This window comes from Siniperca chuatsi, linkage group LG6, assembly GCF_020085105.1.
Source record: "Siniperca chuatsi isolate FFG_IHB_CAS linkage group LG6, ASM2008510v1, whole genome shotgun sequence".
NCBI classification, from domain to species: Eukaryota; Metazoa; Chordata; class Actinopteri; order Centrarchiformes; family Sinipercidae; genus Siniperca; species Siniperca chuatsi.
In genome coordinates, this window is record NC_058047.1 from 29,248,457 (window position 1) to 29,274,386 (window position 25,930).

At 39.6% G+C, this 25,930-nt stretch overlaps 1 protein-coding gene and 1 pseudogene across 11 annotated transcripts in view; one reads left to right on the plus strand and one right to left on the minus strand.

The window, feature by feature from the left end:
• Positions 1-25,930, minus strand: part of ect2 (epithelial cell transforming 2) — a 74,610-nt gene that overhangs the window by 35,647 nt on the left and 13,033 nt on the right. For 6 of the 11 annotated variants that reach the window (XM_044199629.1, XM_044199624.1, XM_044199625.1 and 3 more), the window contains 5 exons: positions 19,209-19,301; positions 13,861-14,043; positions 9,930-10,019; positions 1,279-1,386; positions 294-367 (listed from right to left, as the gene is read on the minus strand). In XM_044199629.1, the coding sequence (XP_044055564.1) occupies positions 294-367; positions 1,279-1,386; positions 9,930-10,019; positions 13,861-14,043; positions 19,209-19,301 (548 nt within the window). The other 5 variants (XM_044199632.1, XM_044199627.1, XM_044199623.1 and 2 more) reach the window with 3 other exon arrangements.
• LOC122877720 lies at positions 1,393-5,021 on the plus strand (annotated as a pseudogene).

Here is a 25,930-nt window from a genome sequence, read left to right on the forward strand (position 1 = left end):
AGGAACTCGTTACGTTCCTGCAATGGTAATGGGCTATTTAAAAACCTAAATTCAGGGATCCTTATTAAAAATGTTTGGTTATGTGTTTTGTTTTGTTTTTTTAGAAAGCAAATATTAGTCAATACATTGTTATCAGATTTGTTTAACTCAAATATCAATATAGCTATCACTCAAAGATCTCAAAATCTTGTATCAGTAACTTTTTAAATAAACATGAATAAAAATGGGTTAAAAATTCTCAAGTTTAAACAGGACAATGGTACATAGGCTTCCTTCAAGGATTTTCAACTTACATGTCGTCTCTTCTCTCCCAGGCCTTATGAATCCATGATGAAGTGAGGATGGGTGTCCCCATGCACACTGCCAGCTGAGAAATGAGGGCACAATAAGACATAGTAAAGAGAGAGGAGGAAAACCAAACAAATGAATATAGTGCAAGCAAGAGATGAGGCAGACAAAGGGAAACATAATAACAGACAGAAAGGGCATGACATTTATCTATGCACAATTTTATAATTATAAGACCTTGAAATAGTTCAACTGTCAATGCTCAAAGTACAGCAATCTCCCCAGTCTGTTTCCATTACTCATGATCGCCCACTGTCACTCAGAATCACAATACAAATACGACAGGTACAAAAAGTTTCCACTTCAGGCACAATACACGTATGAGAGTCGCTTTTTTTACATGTTTTTTAGTTAGCATCACACTTTCAAACGGAAAACAGCCTTGACTTGACTCACAAAGCCAACAAGTTCTTCAAACATTTTGTCTTGATGGAACAGAATACACCCTTCACAAGACTTTGAGAAATAAAAAGGGGGGATGTGGTGAGGTGAAAAAAGTGAAGGCAATAACAGAGGAGAGAAAGAAAAAGAAAATTTTCTTGAAAATCGCTGCCAGAGATGATTGAAAGACGTACAGCATCAAGTATATGTTAATCCGTGCAGAGAGCTCAATCACTGGGTTTGTAGTTCCAACTTTCCAAACATGACAAAGTGCTGCTTCCCCATCATTTTGTTGTTTTTTGAGCTGGCAATGTTTCGGGTTTAATTTTCATTTTGGCTTCTTCATTTCGGTTTCACATTGATCTCTGTTTACAGGTCTAGTATGTGTTTCTGTGGAAGCACTACAAACTGGGATATAAATTGTTTATTGCATTAAACATTGATATAAATTTTTAACAATATTGCCCAGCCCAGAAAGAAGTACGGCATCAAACATATGTTAATCTGTGCACATACACGGAGTAAACAAAAAAGTAAGCATGTACAAACCCTGTATTTCTCTCCATGAGTGGAATAGGCGATGAGATGAGTAACCTTGGTGCTGAAGTCTTTCCGGATGGTCCCACCCATGTGATGAACCAGATTCACCAAGTTCTTCTACATGGAAAACAAAAATACCAAGCACAAGCTTTGCACAAAGACAGAAAATAAATATCAAGGTGGAATAGGCAAGACATTTTGCTATGCCAGTGGCGTTTCTTTTATTGCTATTAATCATTTTTTCAGATAGTTATTTAGTTACTCGTCTTACCTGAGACTATTATGGTCCCTGATTAGATGGCATCAGCAAGCACAGTAGACTTCCAAATACCATGTATGCCATGTATATGAGGCATTGGGTGGACACATGTTACAGTAACATTATATAGTAATAAGCAGAGACAACATGATTTTCACAGAACTACTTTGTGATGAGTGGCAGAAACATCATGACTGTAGCCCAACCGAAACTGGAGTTTTAAGGCTGATATTGATCAATATTTGGGAATTCTATAAAATTTACATTAAAAAAACATAACTTAAACAATCTTAATATGGATCCATTAGACCTTTTTTTTCCCCCCTTGACCAAGATACATACTTAGCGGGACATAATACAGTGTAAAAATTGTCAATTCTCTGTTTGACAAACAAACAATGTAATGGAGTCACAGTTTCTGAATGACCCCAAACCTGGTTGGTATTCCTGCAATGCAATTTCTTGTTACTTATCGGCCAACATAACTCAATTGCCAATTTAGTAGTAATGTTTTGGAGAGGTGTTGATTCAACTTTTTGGACATTTTGATCACTGTAGTTTGCTTCACTTCTCATTATAATGCAGTATAATTCAATAGGACTGTTAACTGTAGCTACCAAAATGACAATAGAAGAATAGGCCTACACTGCCGGGAGACTTCCCATGACGCACCTCTCCCTCTCTGTGCATTCTTACACTCTTGCATTCTACTTCCAGGGCGTGCAGCTATGCCTGACAACAGCAGAGTACACCACACCATAGTACATATGGAAGTATGAATCATGGCAGGATACACCATCTCCCTGCTAGCCTTCACCATGGCCAAGGAGGTCATCCTCCGAGTATCATGGTTGGTGATGGGAGGAGAGCAGCTAAAACCTGGCTCCCTCCCATCAGGGCATACATGAATAACATGACCACACTCACCACAACCATGGCATGCACCATGTGACTGCTGTGAAAGCTGCAGGAGAACATTGAGTGGGCCCGGATGAAGATAAAGCCGAGCAAGTCAGCATATCAATCGTCAAGGGGAAGCTGTCAGATCAACACTTTGGACATTGGTGATGAGCCCATACAAACTGTGAGAGAGAGGCCAGTGAGAAGCCTGGGACGTCGGTACGATGCAACCCTCAAGGACACAGACCAAGTGGACCAGCTTAAGCAGGACACCACCAACAAGTAACAAGAGTATCGACAGGTCCTTGATTCCTGGCAGGTTGAAGCTCTGGTGCCTTCAATTTGGTCTCCTACCCTGGTTGATGTGGCCATTTACCAACTAGGAGGCCTCAATATCAAAGGTTGACAAGCTGGAGAGGATGATCAGCTCATTCGCCAGAAAGTGGCTAGGTCTCCCCAGGTGCATTTCGAACCAGCTTCATTATACGGGCCACATACGATTTCCTGCCATCTCCCAAAAACCTCAGCCAATGGTACAGCAAAGACCATACATGTCCACACTGTCCATCTCCAGCAAACCTGAAGCACATTCTTGTCGGATGCAAGACAAGCCTTACACAAGGCCGTTACATGTGGTGGCACAATCAAGTACTAAAGTGCCTAGCAACTACGCTGGAGAGCAGACAGAGCCCTGCCTCCTCAGTCCCTTCCCACCATGCATCTGCAAGAAAGTTTGTCCGGGAAGGTGCGAAGCAACCCAAGGCCTGCCCCAGGGTCTGAAAACTTTCCGTACCAACTGTATGTTGCATTTACTGCTGTAGATGCTAATTTTAACTACAGATGTTCCTTGTTTCATTTGGCACACTTCCTGCTACGTTAAGCATTAATGGCTATGATAGGTCAATGTGTCCTTCCACACATGTTTTCTGTAATCTTTCAGAAGCAGCCATAACGGGGAGCTAGTCGGTTTTTGTGAGCTGTCAAACAAATTTATTCTGTCGTTACACGCCTTAATTTTTCTATATAGTCATGCTAAAGACAGATTTCCCTGCGGTGGGAGCCGCTGTTCGCCTTTCTTCAGCCACCAAGTCCACAGCCGATCTCAGCTGCCCGACATTGTGCTCTCCAAGTTCGGCAACAACCCTTCACCTGGTCTTTCTGGATGCTGAATAACAACAGAGTCAAAACTGTTTAGTTCAAAAGCGTTGAATCCCTCAGTATCGTGTGAGTATGGAGGACAGCACACAGAAGGTGACAAAGCATTTGGTGATTTCCTGTGTGATGAAATCAAAGAGGAGAGAAAGATCCAGAAAAGCAAGCGTTCCTAAGATGTCTGGAGGATGGGAACTGGAGATGAAAGGCACAGAGGCTAAACTCACAAGGAATGTTGCTGGAGAAAAAGTCACTGTCACATTCCAGGTCAATAACAGCATTCCTCCTAACTTTGAGGAAGAGGTAGAACAAGGACAGCACAAGTCAGGAGAAGAAGAGCCAGAATTTGTGTCAACATCCAACTTTGTTGTTGAAGTAACAGGCTTCAAAACATTCCATGGTGTTCGACTGCTATTTTCCTGAAGACGAGATGAGTCGTGGTGAAGGAGAAGGAGAGAGACATCTTTGCCATTCGTGAGGTCAGTTTCCAGCCTGAGGGAGATTCAGACTGGAAGGAGACCAGCTATACCCTCAACACAGACTCTCTGGACTGGGCCCTGTATGACCACCTGATGGACTTCCTGGCTGACAGAGGGGTTGACAACACCTTTGCTGATGAACTGATGAAGCTGATCAAGTTCCTGGAAGACCTCCAAGGCTTTGTCAAATGTAATGTTAGATATAATCTAAATTTCACCTTTATTTGATACTGATCCTGGCAAAGTTGGAGATATAAATGCTGCAGCACTGAATGATTGATTGATACCTTTGGCACTCTAGAGAGACAAATGGTTACTTACTTTAGTGTCTGTCAAAGTGAGCCATGTTGCCAGCAGTTGTCACATTAATACTTGGCTGCAAATGTGTTCTCTTTGTCAAAATGTGAGTTTATTTTTATGCAACTTAAAATAAATATATGAAGGCCATAAATAATGCAGGTCATGACAATGTGCAGAAACTATTATAAGAAATGTCTCTCAATTTCAGAGTTCCTGTCTGAGATGCAGTGGTTTGATACGGTCCAGTCAGTATTTGTGAAGGTTCAACTATCCTAAAGTCAATAACAGGACAATTTGTTAAGAAGTGAAATCAAAACAAAAGCTCAGTTTACTAAGTCAGTCCTCACTAAATGTATGTGACCGCTTCTGGTTTTACAACCTGACAATCCTGCTTTGAGTCTTACTTGTAGTTGGCTTGGCAAGGGAGTTCATGTTGACTAATATTGATTTGATTCTGTCAGACTATAAAATGTGGAGTCTAAATTTGAATGGCATACATCAGCATGTCTTCAGAGAATGGAAGATCAATGTATCGGACAATGGATTTGTCTCTGTACTTGTCTTGTTAGATCTTAGTGCTGCATTTGACACCATTGACCATCACATCCTATTACAGAGACGGGAACATTCAATTGGAATTAAAGGAACTGCACTAAGCTGGTTTAAATCCTATCTAGCAGATCGATCTCAGGTTGTACATGTTAACGGTGAGTCCTCTGTGCACGCTCAAGTTAGTCACGGAGTTCCACAAGGTTCTGTGCTTGGACCGATTCTATTCACCTTATACATGCTTCCTCTAGGCAATATTATTAGGAAACACTCCATAAACTTTCATTATGCAGATGATACCCAGTTATATCTATCGATCAAGCCAGATGAAACTAACCAGTTAGATAAACTTCGAGCATGCCTTAAGGACATAAAAACCTAGATCACCTGCAATTTTCAGATGTTAAACTCTGACAAAACTGAAGTTATTGTACTTGGCCCGAAAAATTTCAGAGACACGTTATCAATAGATATATAGTGGTGTGAAAATGTGTTTGCCCCCTTCCTGATTTCTTATTTTTTTGCATGTTTGTCAAACTTATGTTTCAGATCATCAAACAAATTTAAATATTTGTCAAAGATAACACAAGTAAACACAAAATGCTGTTTTTAAATGAAGGTGGGAAAAAGTGGCCTGCATGGAAGAGTTCCAAGACGAAAACCACTGCTGAGCAAAAAGAAAAGTAAGGCTTGTCTCATTATTTCCACAAAACATCTTGATGATCCCCAAGACTTTTGGGAAAATACTGTGGACTGACGAGACAAAAGTTGAACTTTTTGGAAGGTGTGTGTCCCATTACATCTGGCGTAAAAGTAATCATACCAACAGTAAAATATGGTGGTGGTAGTGTGATGGTCTGGGGCTGTTTTTTTGCCCACTCTCTTTCTTATGGTGGAGTCATGAACACTGACCTTAACTGAGGCAAGTGAGGCCTGCAGTTCTTTGGATGTTGTTGTAGGGTCTCTGAATGGCTGAAGAAGAACAAAATGAAGACTTTGGAGTGGCCTAGTCAAAGTCCTGACCTGAATCCTATTGAGATGCTGTGGCATGACCTTAAAAAGGCAGTTCGTGCTCGAAAACCCTCCAAAGCGACTGAATCGGGGGCAATCACTATTTCACACAGGGACATGTAGGTTTGGATTTTGTTTCCCCTTAATAATTCATTTAAAAACTGAATTTTGTGTTACTGTTATCTTTGACTAATATTTAAATTTGTTTGAAGATCTGAAACATTTAAGTGTGACAAACATGCAAAAAAATAAGAAATCGGGAAGGGGGCAAACACTTTTTCACACCACTACAGTTGCTCTAGATGGCATTGCCCGGGTCTCCAGCACCATTGTAAGGAACATCGGAGTTATCTTTGATCAAGATTTATCCTTTAACTCCCACATGAAACAAACTTCAAGGACCGCCTTCTTTCACGTATGAAGCATTGCAAAAATCAGGCACATCCTGTGTCAAAATGATGCCGAAAAACTAGTCCATGCCTTTGATACTTCTAGGTTGGATTATTGCAATTTCTTATTATCAGACTGCTCGAATAAGTCCCTTAAGACTCTCCAGTTGATCCAGAATGCTGCGGCACGTGTACTGACAAAAACTAGTAAAAGAGATCATATTTCTCCAATATTAGCTTCTCAGCACTCCTGTAAAATCCAGAATAGAATTTAAAATCCTTCTCCTCACTTACAAAGCTCTTAATGGTCAGACACCATCATATCTTAAAGAGCTCATAATACCTTATTACCTGACTAGAACACTGCACTCCCAGAATGCAGGGTTACTTGTGGTTCCTAGAGTCTCCAAAAGTAGAATGGGAGCCAGAGCCTTCAGTTATCAAGCTCCTCTCCTGTGGAATCAGATCCCAGTTTGGGTTTGGGAGGCAGACACCATCTCCACATTTAAGAGTAGGCTTAGTAGACTCTCCTCTTTGATAAAGCTTATAGTTAGGGCTGGCTCAGGTGAGTCCTGAACCATCCCTTAGTTATGCTGCTAGAGGCCTAGACTGCTGGGAGACTAAGCATGATGCACTCAGCTCTTTTCTCCTCTCCATCTCTATGCATTGTTATCCCATTACTGCATGCATGTTACTAACTCAACATCTTCTCTCTCCCGTAGTTTTGTGCTTTGTGCTTTCGCGTCTCTCGTGTCCCTCTTTTTGTCACTTTCAGCAGGTATTTCTACCTCTAGATCTGCAGAGACTGGATCTGTGGTTGTGGGACACCTTCTGCCCCCGTGTTCCTGCTCGACAACTGCTACTACAGTTGTTGTTGTTGTTGTTGTTATTGGCTCTTTTACTATTATTGTCATTAATATTCCTATGTCATTCCTATTATATTAACACTACCATTATTACTATTTTAAAATTCTAGGTCATATTCTCTCTCTCTCAAAACCTAACACGGCAGTGGCAGATGGCCGTCCACCATTGAGTCTGATTCTGCTTGAGGTTTCTGCCTCTTATAAGGAAGTTTTTCCTTGCCACTGTCGGCCTAACATTTATCTATAGGAAAAATGCAATGAGATAACTTCTGTTATGAATTGGTGCTTTATAAATAAATTAATTGAAACCTGTGCCTGATGAGGACTGGGGGATTGACTAATAAGGGTTGAAAGGGAGAGAGTTGAGTGCTGACACACTGTTCTGGGGAGTGGCCTTTGGTGTACACAGAATGTGTGGATCGGCTCTGATGTGATCCGAATCTGCATATACACATAAATCATCCCCCCGCCCCAACAAATTATTTTCTCTGATTTAGAGACCTGTAGTTATAAACTTGACAGGACGAGGAAACTCGCCAGAGGAAACAGAATGTATGAACCTGGACTGTGTGTGACCTTTTGGTTGTGTAGAAGAACACAGAACATTAATTAACATTAGATCCTGATGGCCTGTCATGAGAATTAAATAATCAATGAAGGGACACTGCTGTGCCTTGTGCGTAAATGCGCACAGCGTCTCTCTTAATAGGAAAATGCTTCACCCTATTTCACCAACCCACAACCCACTCGCTATTAATCAGAACGTTAAATTATAAGCCCAATAAATGTCTTGAATCTATCTATCTATCTATCTATCTATCTATCGTCTGCCTTCATTATTTGTGTGAATAACATTCAGTGATCTTTAAACATACTATATGTTTATTAAAAGTATGTAAATGAAAAGGGCGCACTCAGCTCCTCTCCTCCACCATCTATGCATTTTTATCCCATTACTGCACGTTACTAACTCGACATCTTCTCTCTCCCGTAGTTTTGTACTTTGTGCTTTCGCGTCTCTCTCCTCTCTCCTTCTGTCACTTTCAGCAGGTATTTCTGCCTCCGGCAGAGTCTGGATCTGTGATTGTAGGCCACCTGCCGCCCCCATGTTCCTGCTCGACAACTTCTACTACAGTTGTTATTATTTTTATTGCTTATATATTGCTTATTACTATTATCATTATTATTCCTATCAATATCATTCCTATTATTATTACTTTACTAATACTACTACCAGCATATATTTTGGGCCGTTTTTGCTCGATAGTGTGAATTTCATACATTTACAGTAATAATGACCTAAGCTGAAATAATGTAATGACACTTAAATCAAAGTTTGTTAGGAATCAAATGGTTTTATCAGCACATACTTTATTTGATCATACTTGATTTGATTGAGTGAAATTGACATCCCACAATACTTTTTCTGTATTTAAAAGAAAAAAACCCATCAACAATTGTGTTAATGAATGGTTGGTTTAAATATAACACAAATGTCCATTATGACATTAAGTGTGACATTACATTAACTGTGTAACGTGTAAATATACAGTACAGGCCGGCAGAAAATTGTGTGTTCATTCTCACAGAGTTACATGGCGTTTCTCTTTTTCCCCCGTCGCCTGCTTGCCCAGCATGGAAAGACTGCATCTGGTCTGTTCCCATGTGCCACCAGGTTGTTGTTAGTGTTACTGTAGCTACTCCCAGATAAACCATTTCTCCCCCTTTACATACTGTTTGATAGTTTAATCTACAGCAATGTATCATATTCTACAAGATCATCATATGTTTGCACTATGTATTTACACTGTTATTCTAGACAAAATGAGTATATATATATATATATATCTCTATATAGTATATCGCGGTATTATTTATAAGCCATATCGCCCAGCCCAAACTGTACGCTGACCAAAATGCTTTCTGTCGTGCGTAGTCACCGCCCAAAAAACCTGTATATACACATAAAGATATAACTGCAATAACCTAATACAACATAAACTAATGCTGCGGCATGTCAGAGAGAAACCTCTGTTTCTAAAAGGCTCTCTCTGTTCAGCTTCTAGTACTTTTGTAGCCTCTGAATCTCTGTGGTTTGGAGTTTAGTTTCATTCCTGTTACTGTCTGTACTTTCAGGCAATAGCCTTAATTTATTGTTTACAGATTGCTTACAACCATGTTGGAGCTGCATTAAGTTACTGCTGATGCAAACCCAACATTTCTTATTGCTGATGGTTCATATTAAAAAGTTCCCACCAGCGAATGGGAGGCTTTAATTGTTAAGAAACATAGGAAATGCACGTGTTTATCACCAAATTAGATGAACTTTTTATTCTTTTTATTTTATTCTTCAATAAAAACAGATCAACAGAACACACTCTGGCAATATTTGGTCAGTGGATCAGTTTTAAATATTGCAATGAAGAATAGCACAAGCAGAAATAGCCACAGTGAGATTCTTACTGCATTTTCTGCAAACCAGCACATCTTCAACCCGTCATCAAGGTAAAAAAAAAAAAAAAAAAAACTTTGCTGTGATGTGCCATCGAAAAACCTTATTAGCAAGTGTTCCACTACAATGTGCATATTAAATGAAATGCCAACTGTAATGGCGTTCCCCAAAAGACTAGTCTTTTATTTAGAAAAGCCTGAGTGCTATTAACAACACAAATCTTTCAACAAAGGATTGAGAACAAAGTACCTAAATGATCATCTCTCCATAAAAAAAGATAAAGTTGCATAATGTTAAACTCACCATTTCCTCTTTGTTTCTGAAGCCCGTGAAACACAGCGACAGGTTAAGCATGGTGGTGCAGTAGAGAGGACGACATGAAAACTGTAGAGGCTGTAGGTATGGTAAAAAGCAAAACTGCAATAAAAACTTTAAGTATAAAATTACATTTTAATACTTTTAATTTCATTTTGTCTTTTAACAATATGATTAACTGGAAGACCACTGAAAATATTACAGCATCATATTTGACATGTATTAATTACCTTAAGGTTAACATAAATAGTGACTCCACCAACACCTTATAGTTTTTAGGTCAGAAAAATGCCTGAAATGGGTAAAAAGAATGGCAAAACAAAATTTCCCCTGTTATTAAGAGATATACATCTTTACGATGCTCTGCACAGCAGTCTGACCCTGCATGTACAGTCTGCTCCATAAGCATTTGGACAATGACAAGTTTTGTTATTTTGGCTCTGTACACCACCACAATGGATTTTAAATAAAACAATTATTATGTGCCTTCAGTGCAGACTTTCAGGTTTAATTTAAGGGTATTAGGCAACAGTCCAGGGGACTCCTTGAGAGGACCCACCCACTGGGGTGATCCCCTGAAAACTACATACCTTCAAGGGCTTTTTTTCCTGTTTGCATTCGCACCACCAATAGGAGCGCTGAAGTGATGTAAGCCGGCCGGCGGTTGGTATAGCAACATCACTTCTGCGCGACATACAGTTACCATTTGTCTGTGTTTTGTTCCATTTTTTTAAAGGCTACCATTACGAGCTGTTATATATACGGCTAACATTTTACACAGATATTTAAAAATGGCGGTTGCCAGTGCTGCATTGGCTCATGCATTTGACCAATCAACGCACACTTACGCCTGGATCAAAAACCGTACACATACATCACTCAAGTTGCTGGGAGAGCACTTAGTCTGAAGTAGGAGCTAAAAAGGTGGTTGGGGGGAGAACAGTGCAGGAATTACAACCATTTTTATACAGAGACCCCAAATTTCAGGGTAATTTAATCTGACAAATTAACATAATGCACCTAATGGGGGTTGCGCCTTCAATTTTTCGTTCAGCAAGTGAAATGCATACTCTATGGGATTAAGGTCAGGTGATTGACTTGGCCATTCAAGAACATTCCACTTTTTGGTCTTGAAAAAGTCTTTGGTCGCTTTGGCAGTATGTTTTAGGTCCTTGTCCTGCTGCAGTGTGGAGCGCCGTCCAATTAGATTTTAGGCACTGGGTTGAACCTGAGCAGATAAGATTGCTCTGTACACCTCTGAATCAATTCTGCTGCTTTTGTCAGCAGTCATGTCATCAATAAATATAAGGAAACCAGTTCCACTGGTAACCATACATGCCCATGCCATAACATTACCTCCACTATTTTTACAGACGAGGAGGGGATTTTTGAGACAGATACCGATTTTAGAGGGGAAACATTCACCGATTACCAATATGGAGATTTTTTGAGTTGGAATCGAAATAGACCTTTTCTATGTAGATTGTGCACCGCTTTTGCAACGATATGCCTATGCAAAGATATTCAGAAGACTGCTTTCTTAAACAAATAACTTTATTAAAGAATATTTAAGTTAAATATTCTTTAACATGTTAAATAATTTAACATATACATTGTCAACCAATTCTAGAAATGAACACTGAAAAAATAAAGAATAAATAAAAATGTAATAAATAGCTAAATAAACATCAGCACTGTTCAGTATCAGTAAGTAGCAGAAAATGCCATGGAAACCCACAAGTAAAGTACAAGTAGTTACATTCCACCACTGCTCTCTACTAAACCACATATTCTCTACTCCATCAAGCTATGAGATCCATGCTACATCTTTGTTCTAACTCTAAACCATTATTTAAATTGATAGAACTCCAATCAGACACGCTTTTTTCTTGCTTACCAAAAAATGTCAACTGTAGCAATATTTTGCTGTTAATGTGAACAGTCAAACATTAACTCATGGTTCACTGCTGCCGAATCAAGAGATAAACAGCGCCTTTGCTATAAACATTCAGGGTAAACATTCAACGTATCCTGTGAAAAAACAGGCTCCTGACGTTATTTATTTACTTTATTTACGTTATTTATTGTATCTCACCAACAACTAGGTAACAAAGTAGCATGAAGTCAACACCCAGACTCAAACCACCACCGCACCGTCGTCTGCTGAGCTGCAGAATGATGAAGAGATGCTCTGATGCTACCTCGCTAACACTGCAAACAGTTGTGATAAGCAAGAGTGATGTGACGGTTGTCAGGGACAGGGTTATATTAGCGTATTATATTGAAAGGGGGAAATGATGGGTTCATTGTTTATTAACTTTCCAGCAATGTATTTCACAAACTAGTTAACAAATTACTGTGAACACACTGCTGTGACTCCACTACGTCTGCTCAGCACACAGCACTCTACTACATGTGCTGAGTATTGTAGTGATAGCGACGGCCCACATTTCCCAGAATGCACTGCCTACTGCTGAAAGCAGTTTGTTAAGTTAGCTGCCTTATGTTCCAAAATGCAAATGTTACTTTTTGTTAGTTTTTGTAATGTCTCTGTTCAGAACATGGTGGTTTATGTTGGTAGTTGTCACTTTTGTGCTGGTTTATAGTTTTAACTATTAGTGAGGTAGCTTTTACATTTCATGACACCACCTGTATATCACTGGCTTCTACTCTCTCATGTTACACTACTTGCTATTTTAGTGACAGCGTACTCTGATGGATAAAACATTGTAATAACACCAATATTTTAACGCAGGCCTTCTTTTAGCCTAATATCCTGAAATGTTTTATATCAGCTCATATTGGATAACATTTATGCTGATACAGATATATCTGCAATAGGATAATGAGCTGTTCCTTTCCCCTCCACACTCCTTTTTTCACCACTCTGGTAGAGGTTTATCTGTGTCTCCTTAGTCCACAAGATCTTGTTCCAGAACTCTTCAGGGTTTTTTAAGTAGCCTAACACTTGGCTAATTGTAAGCTGGCCTTTTGGTTTTTCAGTTTTATAAGTGGTTTGCATCTTGTGGCAAACCCTCTGCAGTTATTCTGGTGAAGTCTTCTCCTTATCTTGGTTTTTGACACATATATGCCTACGACTTGGAGAATCTTCCTGATGTGGCTGACAGCTGAAAGGGTTTTTTTTCTTCACGAGAGAAAGGATTCTTTTGTCATCCTCTGCAGTAGAACAGTTGATTTGGACAAACCTAATGTTTCTGCTATTTCTGTGATTGATTGATTGTTATCAGCCTCACAATGGCTTTCTTAGCTGACATTGTCTCCTCTTTGGTCCTCATTTTGACTGATACAGCAACATATTCCAAATGAAAATGCCACACTTAGAATCAACTGTTGGCTTTTTATCAGCTGATTTGTGCATGAACTAACAATGGAATAACACACACCTGTCCTAGGAACAGCTGAACAGCCAATTGTCCAAGAACATACTAATTGTTTCATTTCAAATCCATCGTGGTGGTGTACAGAGCCAAAATAACAAAAATGGTGTCACTGTCCAAATACTTATGACTGCATGTGTGTGCTGTCTTCAGCTGACAAATGTGCAGAGCACTCTGTCATGTTGACAGCAGCCAGTTAGGGAAAATTGTTCATGTTTGGCATTAGCATCCTATTTGAAATCTCTGTCAGACAGACAGCACAGCAGGCAGAAGCAGCTCCCATTCATCATCCTGTTCAAAGCCATAATGTATTTTTTGCATCCTGCTTTCTGAAATCAAGGTTCACGTCAGGCCTGTCCTCCCCACATGACAAACACACAACATGAACTTTAGACCAAGGTGGGGAAATGCTGTATTTGAGATATTAAAATTAATTTAATTACTTCTTGAGTACATCATTATGTCTGTGACACATTTTACACTTTTGCTTAAAATAAATATGTTGTGAATCAATGACTTACTTCCTGCTTGGCAGCACAGTGCAGCACAACAGGAGGCCCAACAATGCGGTTGTCGCGTTTGTAGAGGTAGCTGTATTCGGGAGAATCAAAGTCTGTGAGGATGAACACGGTTTCAAAATCAGTGTTCTCTCCATCTCCAAACTCCTGGTAGTTGTCTGTAATTATGCACGGGGTGTTGATGTCCTGAAAAGGAAGAATCGCAATAAGGAGTAATGGAGCAGTGCATGATGGACTGGTAAAGCAAATGTAACATTCAGAAGCACACAATTAATCAGCAAATTACCAGATTGTGTGAATGAAAGTTTTGTTAGCCTTGTTAGTAAGGTTGTTGGTAATTTATTAGTTATTTTCATTATAAGAAGATGTTCTCTGTAATGAGTAAACTAGAAACAAAACTTTAAATTTAATACATAATACTGGAATTATTTTATGTTTTCCTTATGGTCAACAAATCCCACGAAAAGACCAAAACCAACAATGTTAGTCCATCGCTCAATATTTTCCAACTTCCCTACCCAGACTCACAAACACCTAGTTTCATTTTTAAAGCTGCATTAGGTAGCCATTTGGAGACCGAACTCCACAACAACCTACGCAATGCGTAACCACATTCAGCACAGGCATGTGGACGTTAACCTGCAAGGAGAGCAGGCTGCTGATGCTAGCACTGATAACGATAACCACACTCGGCAAACCAACATGACATTGTTTATCGCTGTGATCCCGCTTGGTCTGTTTGGTGAGTTGTCATGTTTTGTAGGATAATGTGCAATGTCCATAATGCACGGCGCAAAGTGCCACACATTTCAGCACCCTTTAAAATTAGTTTTTTGAAGAATGTGATTAACGGTTTCAAATGGCTCTTAAATACACCCCATGTTTTTTTTCAGACAATGTTAAACCTTACCGATTAAATTGTGCTAAATTCTGACTGTTTGCTGAGTGTTTTCTTACTTTTAGACTACTCTAAATTTAAATTTACATTTAAATCGACATGGGAATTAGTTATTAGGAACATCCCTAGTTTACCAGAGCTTTTTTCCTTTTCTTTTTTTTTTTTTTTAAACTGAAAACAGCTGCTGCAGTAAATTGGCAGGCTGTAAAACCAAAACAATGAGCTAAAAGACACCAAAACACACTGTAGAGCTGAGGGGAACTGCAGTCTGGAAATAATTTTCTGTGGGATTGTCACTAAAGAGACACCTTTGACTTGGTCACTTGAAACATTGTACATATAAAAATGTTGATTAGTGCAGCTTTAAAAAGGGCTCAGTATTTTCCTAAAACAGTTGGGCACAGTATCTCTTCGTAAACAATACTCAAACAGCAGAAAATTGGTGCTCTGGCGAGTATTTCTGGCAGCAAGATGGTGCCACTGTATCCCAGAAACAGTAATGGCCTCAGCGGCATCATTACCGCGGATACCTGTAGGGCGTAGTTTGAGAATAAATGTTTTTTTGTTTCTTAACATAAAGAAAGAAAATGATGCATTACATTTAATGCCGAATTCACAAGGCCCAAATAATTAAGATTTGTTGTTGACAGCGTTTATAAAGTTCCCCTTACTCAACAAATCACTAAAAAGGCACCATTTTTTAAGGGAGCTCGGAGACTTTCTCCCTGTGCAACAAAGGAGTATCTTGAGGTTACCATTTACTGTTTTTGTAAAATTTGACATGTTTACCGTTAAGAAAAACTGTACAAACATTCAGACAATAGCAGAGATGATATGCGTATCTCCAAGTTAATTACGCACAACGCACAGCAGCGGTAACTTTATCGTTTACAATTATTAATTATCCCAATTCAGGTCATTTAGTTTTTCTACACAGAGAGATATGTTACACAGTGATTCCAAGTTTATCCACTCAAATTATGTCGAATAAAGCAGCCGTCCTGAGAATGAGCCTTGATCTCATTTTAATTTTACTGAGGCTCCAAACTCCAACCTATTTGAAGTGTTGTATTAACATTTGGGTGTTGTATTATTGTGTTTTGGGACTTTGGTGCCTCACAGAGGTGAACTTTTAATTCACTCCATGGCTTGATGTTGTATACTCTGTTTGTATGTTATGTAACAAAACGGGTCAAAGTGTCTATAGTATGATCGCAATCAAGACATGTCTGGCGATAAGACGAGATAACAGAGCAGTTTTAATTGGAAAAATTAACACCATTTCATCAGGAAAATTATATGGTGAAACCGGGGAATTTTTGGCAGCCCCTAAAGAGGTAACGTTACGATTCACTGTGATTTATTTCGCTGTGGCAGAAAAAAAAGAAAAGAAAAATCAAATACAGAGAAAACGCGATCAATTATCTGATCACTCTGATTACTCTACCTACAGTTTCCAGCTCCAAAACGTATTTGGGAGACATCTAGATTCAGGCTATTTTAATTAACGTTAGTTACTTGTAGCTGATAACTAGCTAGCTTCAACTATGCTGTGAGAGTGTACAAGAAGACACCATAGTAACAAACTGGGACATTTTCTTTATTTTCTGTGGCAGCAAACACACAGCTTTTCAGTAACTATTATACTGCTACCTGAGTTTATCTGGACACTTAATGGCTGACTATAGTAACGTAACTACCCCTCAGACACTGGGAAAGACTCACTTCCCACAACAAACCTGCTAGACTCCGTCACTCACACACACACACACACACACACACACACACACAGATAGGTTACCCACAAGGACACCTTTCTTGAAGCAGGATGCTCAGCCGGTAACACACAGGTGCAGTAAAGCTGTGGGTGTGCTAACCAGAGGTGGAAGAAGTATTCAGGTCCATTACTTAAATAAAATTACTAAAACCAACTTTGAAAATACTCCACTACAAGTAAAACCTCTGCATTCTAAACCTTATTATGGTAAAAGTATGCACAGCAAAATTTACTTAAAGTACTCATTGCACAGTAAAAAAAGTCCCAGTCAGTGTTTTACTATAATAATATTAATCCAAAAATATCACCTATGCTGCATGTTACTACTGTAGATGTTTAAGGTTGTGCTAACTACTTTATACACTGTTGGTAGTTTAATCTACAACAATGCATCATATACTACAAGATCATCATATGTTTGCACTGAGTATTTATGGTATGGTATGTCATTATAGAGAAAGGTTGAAAAGGTTTTAAACAATTTGACTCTGCTGGAAAATTATTTACACAAATGTAGACACGCACGCGGTTGTTGGTCTCAGCCACATGCACTGGAGTGTTTAACCGCAGGTGTATAATACTAGTTTGCCTTGAGGGCTTTCCGCCAGAAATGATTAGCAAGGTTTTTTTGGAAGAATTGAGCATACACAGAGGTGTCGTGCGCACCTATGACGCGCGCATGTGTGCACTCGCACGGTTAAGTAGTGGCTTGTTTCCAAGGTTATGTAACCACTGTTCCTACGGTGGCAAGTGTACATACATTCGTCAACTATAACTGACCACACGATCAAATTAGTTAGACTGACGTTATAGTTTAAATGCTGAGAATATTCTCATGTTGAGAATATTACGTGGCAATCAGCCAAACATCTAGCTAAGTAGTATTGAGCGATTCCATTAATGTATTAAGTTGTAATTAGCGTGGCATTAAGCAATATAACGTTAGGCGAATAAACGCAAGTAGTTTGTGTTTTAATGATTTAATTTACCTACTTGTGCCAAGCAAATGAAGTTGCATTCGAAACATCCATTCTGAGGAAAAGTTTCAGTGCACGCAGAGGTCAAGCTCATCTAATAGCCTAGGCTATGAAAACGTAGCGAAGCAAGCTTTCATTACCTGCAGGCATTGTGGATGCGGCACAAGCTGGCCAGGTTTTAACAGGCTAGCTTTGTAATGTTTCTTTGCAAATGCATCACAAGATGTTTTGCTTCCTTTTCATATTTACTAGTTAACGTTAGCTAGCTGTGGCCTGCCACTCAAAGGCTACAGGCAGCTACTGGCAACTTTTAAGGTGGAATGTTTTCTTGCATGTTACTCAATGCATGAGTTGACGTCAATGTCAACATTTTTCACTGTGACCATTCCATTTGTTTTTATCGGCTCTCTTTCATGACATACACTTTGGTGGGGATTGACTCTTCAAGCGCTTAAAAAATGTATATGTATTTCAACCGGATTATGCGAACTGCAAATATTTTATATCCTCACTTAGAGAAAAAAAAGTAGCAGAGCATCGTTCCGGTGCTCTACGGCAGCACTACACCTATGAGCATATGACTAGATACATGTGTCTAGAAAGCGTTGATCCCAGTCTCGTTATTAATTCAATTAAATTTTATTTATATAGCGCCAGTTCATAACAGAAGTTATCTCATTGCACTTTTCCTACAGAGCAGGTCTAGACCGATCGCATATTTATACTGAATATCGGCCGATAACGATCGGCAGCCGATCTAGCTGGGCATCCCAAAGCCTAGCATGGCAAAAAAAAGCCAAGTTGTGGTTTTAGTTACAAGCAGGAACACTTTTTTGGTAAACAGGAATGTGCAGCATCACGTGCCTTGTCGTCGCAGTGAGGTTGCCAGATTTGGTACTATCATGCCCATACAGAGACCAAAACCTCACCAACCTTATCTGGCAACCCACACACTAAAAGTCCTGCCAAGAGGGACAACTTGCTGTTTGTCCAGAGATAGTTCCAACACACAACTTCTGCTAAAATTACAAATCGCCATTTTTAAAAAATTACAGATTAAATATGCAACATATGAAGTGTAAATTAGTTATTAACTTTGGACAAAGCAAAGCTAGCTGTTTCCCCATGCTTCTGGCCTTAAGTTAAGCTATGCACATCCTGACTCTAGCTCTGTAAAGACACAAAATTGTTATCGATCTTCTCATCGCACTCTCAGAGAAAAGGCAAATGTACATATTTGGCAAAATGTTTCTTTAACAGAAGCAGACACTCAAAAATCAAAGTTGCATTGCTGTTGATCACACTCCAAGACCTGTCTAATGAAATCTGTTGTGTGCAAACAGATTTTCATGGGACTTTTAGCAACTTTAACCTCTGTATTAACAGCTGGAAATTGAAATTGGCCATTTTCAAATCCCATGAAGGTCAATAGAAAGCCTTTTAAGTGACTTTAATATTACTCTTCAGCCTAGAAACTTGCATTGACATTTGAGTGCAAATCTCCATTAAAAAGCAATCCAGATAAAGTATTATATAATCACATATTTTAATATTCACCCACAAATCAATTCACCATCAATGACTTCGCTGTGCACAGTGAATGAGTGAGTACCCAGTGTGAATTAAAAGTCATGCAGCACTTCCCCAAGTTCCCATTCAAGTGTTAGACAGTCATAGAGAGGCAGACACTGTACTGTACCATATTGACTATAGATTTTATCATCATTTTCTCCTTGGGACCCGCCTCGCCTTCTCTTATCTTTACCACTGGTACCTCCATTACTCTGACGGCCTGTAAAAACCAACCAGCAGGAAGAGGATGTCAAACACTGGCATTTGAAAGGATGAGAGCAGAAGAAAAAAAGGAGGGTAAGGACAGAAGGTTGAGAGAATGAGAAAAAGAAAAAGTAAAAGTGAAGGCCAGAGACAAATTCATACAAATTAACCCAACATAAGGACAAAGAAGAGGATGGCTGGGTTTAGGGAGGCAGGAAGGAGGAGGCGAGGAAGAGATGGGGTGGGGTCCGTGTCCTTGCAAAGTCTAAAGACAGTGACTTGAAACAAAGCTTCTGAGGGGGTAGGCTGGGGAGAAGAAATTTGTAAAAAAATAAATAAATAAATAAAAATAAAATTAATTATATATATATATATATATATATATATATATTAAAGTTCAAAGCCCTTGAGAAGAGTAGGAAAAGAAGAGGACAGAAAGGAAAGGGGACGTGAAGAAATGGTGGGGTGGGGGGGCCTCTTTTTCTATGGGTTGCATGAGCACTGGCGGCGGGCGGTCAGGCAGGCAATCTGGAGCGCTCTGATGGAGCTGTCGGCAGATGTCTTTGGATGTGGCGGCACTGCAGATTGGCAGGGAGAAATAGATGATTTAAGCAGAAAGCCTTCAGATGTGACAGGGCTCAAGAGACCTGGGAAGGAAATAATTCTAGCAGCACTTAGTCTGCCGCCACGCCTACAAATCACCTTCACATGGTGCTACTCAAAGACACAAAACTATGCTGCTTACTGGAGCTTACACAAACACGCACTGATAGAAACATGAATATACCCATGAAAAAGTTTACACATTTCGACAGGATGTTATGCTGCATATTTCAACAGCCTGATCAGGTACATTTTTGTAATTTATTGGGGCATCGCGGCCAAAATGTAGAGCACCAAGGCCAAAACCAATGGTGCAATAACAGTGATAATTACATTCTATGAAGACAATACAGTATACAATCAACAATTATAACAATAACTGTACACTGAATGACTTTTCTACAAAATGCTGTCTGATTGGGCTAACGGTGATGAAAATTTATCTTAACAAGTTTCAATACCCATGCAACTGTTAGCATTTGAGTCAGATCATAGCAGCAGTCATAAAAATGACTTAAAATATCCTTTTAATATTTCTCATTAAAATTTGCACTGGTGGATCGGACACACGCAGAATTAAACGCAGACTCATAACACTGTTAATTAACCATCTATCAAGTGTTTGAGTCTGTAAATGAGGAGTTACCAAAGTAACTACCCAGTTTGCTGCTTCCTGTAAGAAAAAGGTTTTTTGACAGCAAGGTTTGTTTTGTTTATTTCTATGTTTTCAACAAGGATTTGTTGTTCACAATCTAGCATTATCAGGGAAAAATAGTCCCCTGGACATGTCGATAGTGAGTTTACCGCGTCCTTTCATATTTTAGTTTATCAACATCTTAGTGAATATTACTGAATGCTGTATTTACATACTGGGCTCAGCTTACCTAGTGAAAAAGGTAAACAGTTGCTGACATTTACTCGCAATTTTGTCTCGTTCCCTTTCCATTTCACGCTTTGTGGGCCCCTTTCGTAGCATCGCGGTCAAAAAGTAGCAACACTATGCAGATCTACACCATGCAGCAATATCCTGGTAAACACACGCGTATTAATACTTAAACTGTACAGTGTTTAGCTGCTTGTGCTTATCACATAACGTTAATTGTTAGTTAATGTTAGCTAGCAAGTTAGCTGTGATGTTTACTGCTATGCTACTGTTGATGTCCAGCATGATGACTGAGACACTGGGAAACTTGAGTTTGTTTGTTTATTTACTGCATCGCATGTAGCCTAGTTTTAAATTAGGAAATATGCAACTTTCATTTAGGGGCACAATGGCCAGTTCAAAACAGGGCATACCAAACTGGCCATGTGGGTAGTTAATTTTAGAAGGGACATTACAGCCACACTGCAGGGCATCAACGACACTGGCCATTTCGCAGTGGTATAATTCCTGCCTTGTGCATTAAAGAAATGGGGACAAACTTTCGTAGAATAGCTCCATAGCGCTACTAGAGGTCAAAAACTCCAAATGGGATCTTTAAGTAGGCTACAGCTGTTTTAATGTGTCAGATAGATATTTAATCAACATTTAAGTAAATATAAGTATCGGATCTGACTTGGACTCAGCAGATACCCAATATTAAAGGACTTGGAACATAGATCAAAACTAACAATGTTTTCAGGCATCCCTCAACTTGTAAAGTCAAATATTTCAATGTTTATCACCAAGGTCTCAATCCCAATGGTAAGATTGGAGCCATGTATATGTGTGACTTTTTCTCTCTCTTTTTTTTTTAAACATATTATGGGCAACTGGTAAATAGTGTACCAGGTTAATGGTAACAATAACCACAGAGCTTTAACTTTTCTGTAACACTTTCTTTTCATTGGATTAGTTCATGTGATATGTGATCGATAACTAGCTGAACACAAATACCTGGTCATGTCCCCAGGTACAGAATGTGCAGCAATTTGGGCATAGTGGCCACAGTCAGAATTGCAGATCATGTGACATGGCCTGGCCCAGAAATAATGGTCACATGATATTTCCTGACTTCACAAAAGATCATCACCTGAATACTACATTAAGCAACACATAAGTGCAAAGTGGATCTTTGCCACAAGTGATTTTAAGCCGGCAAAAGCGACAATCAGCTCTGGCTAAAAAGAGGAAAGAGATAAAAGGTTCAATGAGAGATTTGTTGGTGTCAGACCTTAACAAACCCGGGTATTTTACTGAATGAGAACTGGATCTGGAATCGGTGTGTACATATGCAAAGACAATGTCGTAGTTTTCTCTGGGCCGCTACCAAACCTGACCAGTGATGACATGTTTAGCCGCATGTCTTCATTCCGCCGATGGCTGTCGAGGTGGTGTCCAGTCCTACACACTTCTCTGCACTTCCAGAGCAGTTACCCACCCAAATCTCCTTAGTGACAGTGTTGTTCTGAATTTATATCTGAATTATTTTCAAGTTTTTATCAAGTTTAGTCCTTAAAAACAGATGAAGTAATTATTGTAGGTGATTTTAATATTCATGTGGACGTTGATAATGATAGCCTTAGTACTGCGTTTATTCTCATTAGATCCGATTGGCTTCTGTCATGTACATGAGTGTACATAAACCAACTCACTGTTTTAACCACACCCTCGACCTTGTTCTGGTATATGGCACTGAAATTGAACATTTAATAGTCTTTCCACAGAATCCTTCTTTATCGGACCATTATTTAATACATTTTGAACTCCTATTCTAATAATAATAATAATAATAATAATAATAAAACTTTATTTATAGAGCACTTATCAAAACAAAGTACAAAGTGCTTCACAAAGAGAGAAATAAAATACCACAGTGAATGATATAATGTAAAATAAATAATACATAAAAACAATAAAATAGACAGCTCAGGTAAAATCAGGATATGCTTTCCGATAAAAATTCGTTTTGAGGAGCGACTTAAAAAGACGACAATGACTTAGGCAACCTAATTTCTTCGAGCAAGTTGTTCCAGAGCCTCTGGGCCATGGTGGCAAAAGCTCTGTCCCCCTTAGTTTTCATCCTGGACTAAGGAACAGACAGAAGACCCCTGTCTGAAGATCTCAAACTACGTGAAGGTTCATAAGGGATTAAAAGGTCTAAAATATAATCTGGAGCCAGGCCATGAAGAACCTTAAACCTAAACCAAACAGGGAGCCAATGTAAAGAGGCTAAAACAGGTGTGATGTGATCGTACCTCTTGGTCCTGGTTAACAGTCTAGCAGCTGAGTTCTGTACAGTCTGCAGTCATTTCAAAGTCTTTTGATTAAGACAAGTGAACAGACTGTTACAATAATCAAGGCGTGAGGAGATAAATGCATGTACAGTTTCTGCATCACTAAAATTTAAAATAGATCTGATTTTTGCAATGTTTGAGGTGACAACATGATTGGACAAGCTTAGTGATATGTTGCTCAAAACAAATTCTTATCAAACAGGACACCAAGATTTCTTGCAACAGGCTTGATATGTTGTGACAGGTTATCAGTAGATGGCAGTATTTGTTTAGTGATATGTTGGGGCCCAATAATAAGCCAATAGTCCAATAGTTGAGCTGTAGAAAATTTATAGACATCCAATTTATGCCAGACAGGCAGTCCTGCAGAGAACTCAGCGTACTAAGGTCAGTGGGCTTTTGACAGGGAGGTACAACTGTGTATCATCCGCATAACAATGAAATAAAATACCATGTTCTCCATAAGGAGAACAGTATTGGACCCAGAATTGAACCTTGAGGCACACTTGATATGGGAGAAGGATGACATGTAGTTATTAATGGTAACACAGTCCTATTGGACAAATATGATGATAACCACTCGAGTGCGGTGCCAGGTATGCCCGCCTCTATCTAAAAGAATGCCATGATCAATTGTGTCAAAGGCAGCACTGAAGTCCAGCAGCACAAGAATTGAACAGATGCCTGCGTCTGCATTCATTAAAAAGGTCATTAATGACTTTGAGAAGGGCTGTCTCAGTGCTGTGGTGCTGACGAAAGCCAGACTGGAATTTTTCAAAGGTACTATTGTTTTCCACATCAGCAAGAAGCTACTTAGATACAAGTTTTTTGAGAATCTTTGATGTTAAAGGCAGTTTGGAGATTGGACAATAAGATCAAGCCCATATTTTTTTAGGACTGGCTGGACACAAACAGTTTTAAAGTAATCTGGGATGCAGCCAGTAGACAGCGAGCTGTTAAAAATAATTAGCAAAAGGAGGCACAATACAATCCATAACTTCCAATAAAAACCTAGTTGGGATTTTGTCCAGAGGGCTGGAGGATCTCATAACAGACATGATATCTGTTAGTTCAGGCAGAGTAACAACAGAAAAATTGCTCAAAGAATCCCTGAGCGGGTGATCCACATCTAAAAAGGCAGCGTTGAGGGTGATACCAGATCTTATTAACTCCACCTTTCCAGCAAAGTAAAAAAAAAAGAAGAAACTTTTCATAATCAGCATCACAGTCAGCAGAGGCACATGGAGAGGCTGGGTTAACTAACCGATCAGTCTTAAATAGGAATTTGGGGTTGTGCTGATGGGCAGAAATAAGTGCAAAGAAATGACATGTTCTTGCATCTGTCACCATCCTATTATAAAAGGACTAATAACTCGTAAAGATTCATAGCCACAAAGTGGACCTGAAGACCTGATTTCTTCCATCTGCGTTCTGCTCTTCTGCATTTCCTTTTACAGCTTTGAATACTGTCATTTAACCATGGCTGTTTTCTAGTCTTTGAGTTTGGTCTATTTTTCAGAGGAGCTATGAGATCTAAGGTTGAAGAACACAGGTAGTTAAAAGAATCAACCAAATCATTGGTGTTGGAGGAATCGGGAAACACATTGCCAGGGGAAATGAACAGTGTACAGAATTTTGAGGCACTATGCTCATTAAAGACGCGTGTGTACTTAGAGCGGGATAATTCAGTACTAGGAGCCTGTAATTCCCAGTTAAAAACAATGCATAGGTGATCAGATACAAACATGTCGATGATTTCCACAGATGGAGTTTTCAGGCCCAGACTAAAGACTAGGTCTAAGGTGTGGCCACGGGAATGAGTTTGGCCAGACACATTTTTTTGAAAAGTAAAAGAGTTAGGGATATTTAAAAAATCAGCAGCAAGGGCATTAGAAGACTCAACATGAATATTAAAATCACCACAAAGAACAATTCTATCATAATTTAAAACAAGACTGGATAAAAACTCAGGGAGTTCCAACAAGAAGGACCCAGCTGGTTTAGGGGGGCGATAAATAATAGCAAATATGACTGGGAGTGGGCCACCACGTTTATGGTGGGCAGAGAAGAGAAAGAAGAAGAGCGAGGGGAAACAGGTGATGTAAATAGTCAACTACGTGAGGAGGACAGCACAACGTGCTGCAGGTTAGCCACCAGCATGCAACTACCTGACTTGTTTGGGTGAATACCATCTCATGCAAACAAGGAAGAACGATCCCAGAATAAGTTAAAATTGTGAATAAAGCCAATTTCATGGGAACTGCAGGTAAACTGGAGCCAGGTATGAAAGCTGAGGATGAGGATTCTGCTAAAACGGCCAATTCCACGACTCAGGAATTGGACCTGAAATAAAACCATGCTTTCCACTGGTGTTGAGTAGGTCAAAGAGGCTGTTGAAGTCTGCTTTCGTCAGCTCAGATTGCTGACGGGCGGAGTCATTGGTGCCGACAAGGACTATGATTTTCGTGATAGTCGTCGGGAGAGAAGCCATTAGTTCCTAGGGAGCTTTTCGAGGATGTCGGGGTTCGTAGCTATGGGAAACCAGTGTGAGACCACATTAACGAAGCGGATATTCCTTACAATGGAATCTCCAGCTATCAGCGTAGGTGGGGGGATGAGAGGAGGCAGAGTCGATGATAATGGAGACTGCCGAGTTCAATCAGTCGTCTCTGGGATAGTCGTGGCCGGGAACTGCTGCGCCGAGGGGGCAGCGTCCTTCTTAGCAGAGGTGTTCTCTGCTGTCTCTGGACAAATGAGACCTCCAGAGCTTCTCCTGATCACGGCCTCTTTCAGTAAGCTGGAAAAGGGGAGCATCACTCCAGTGGA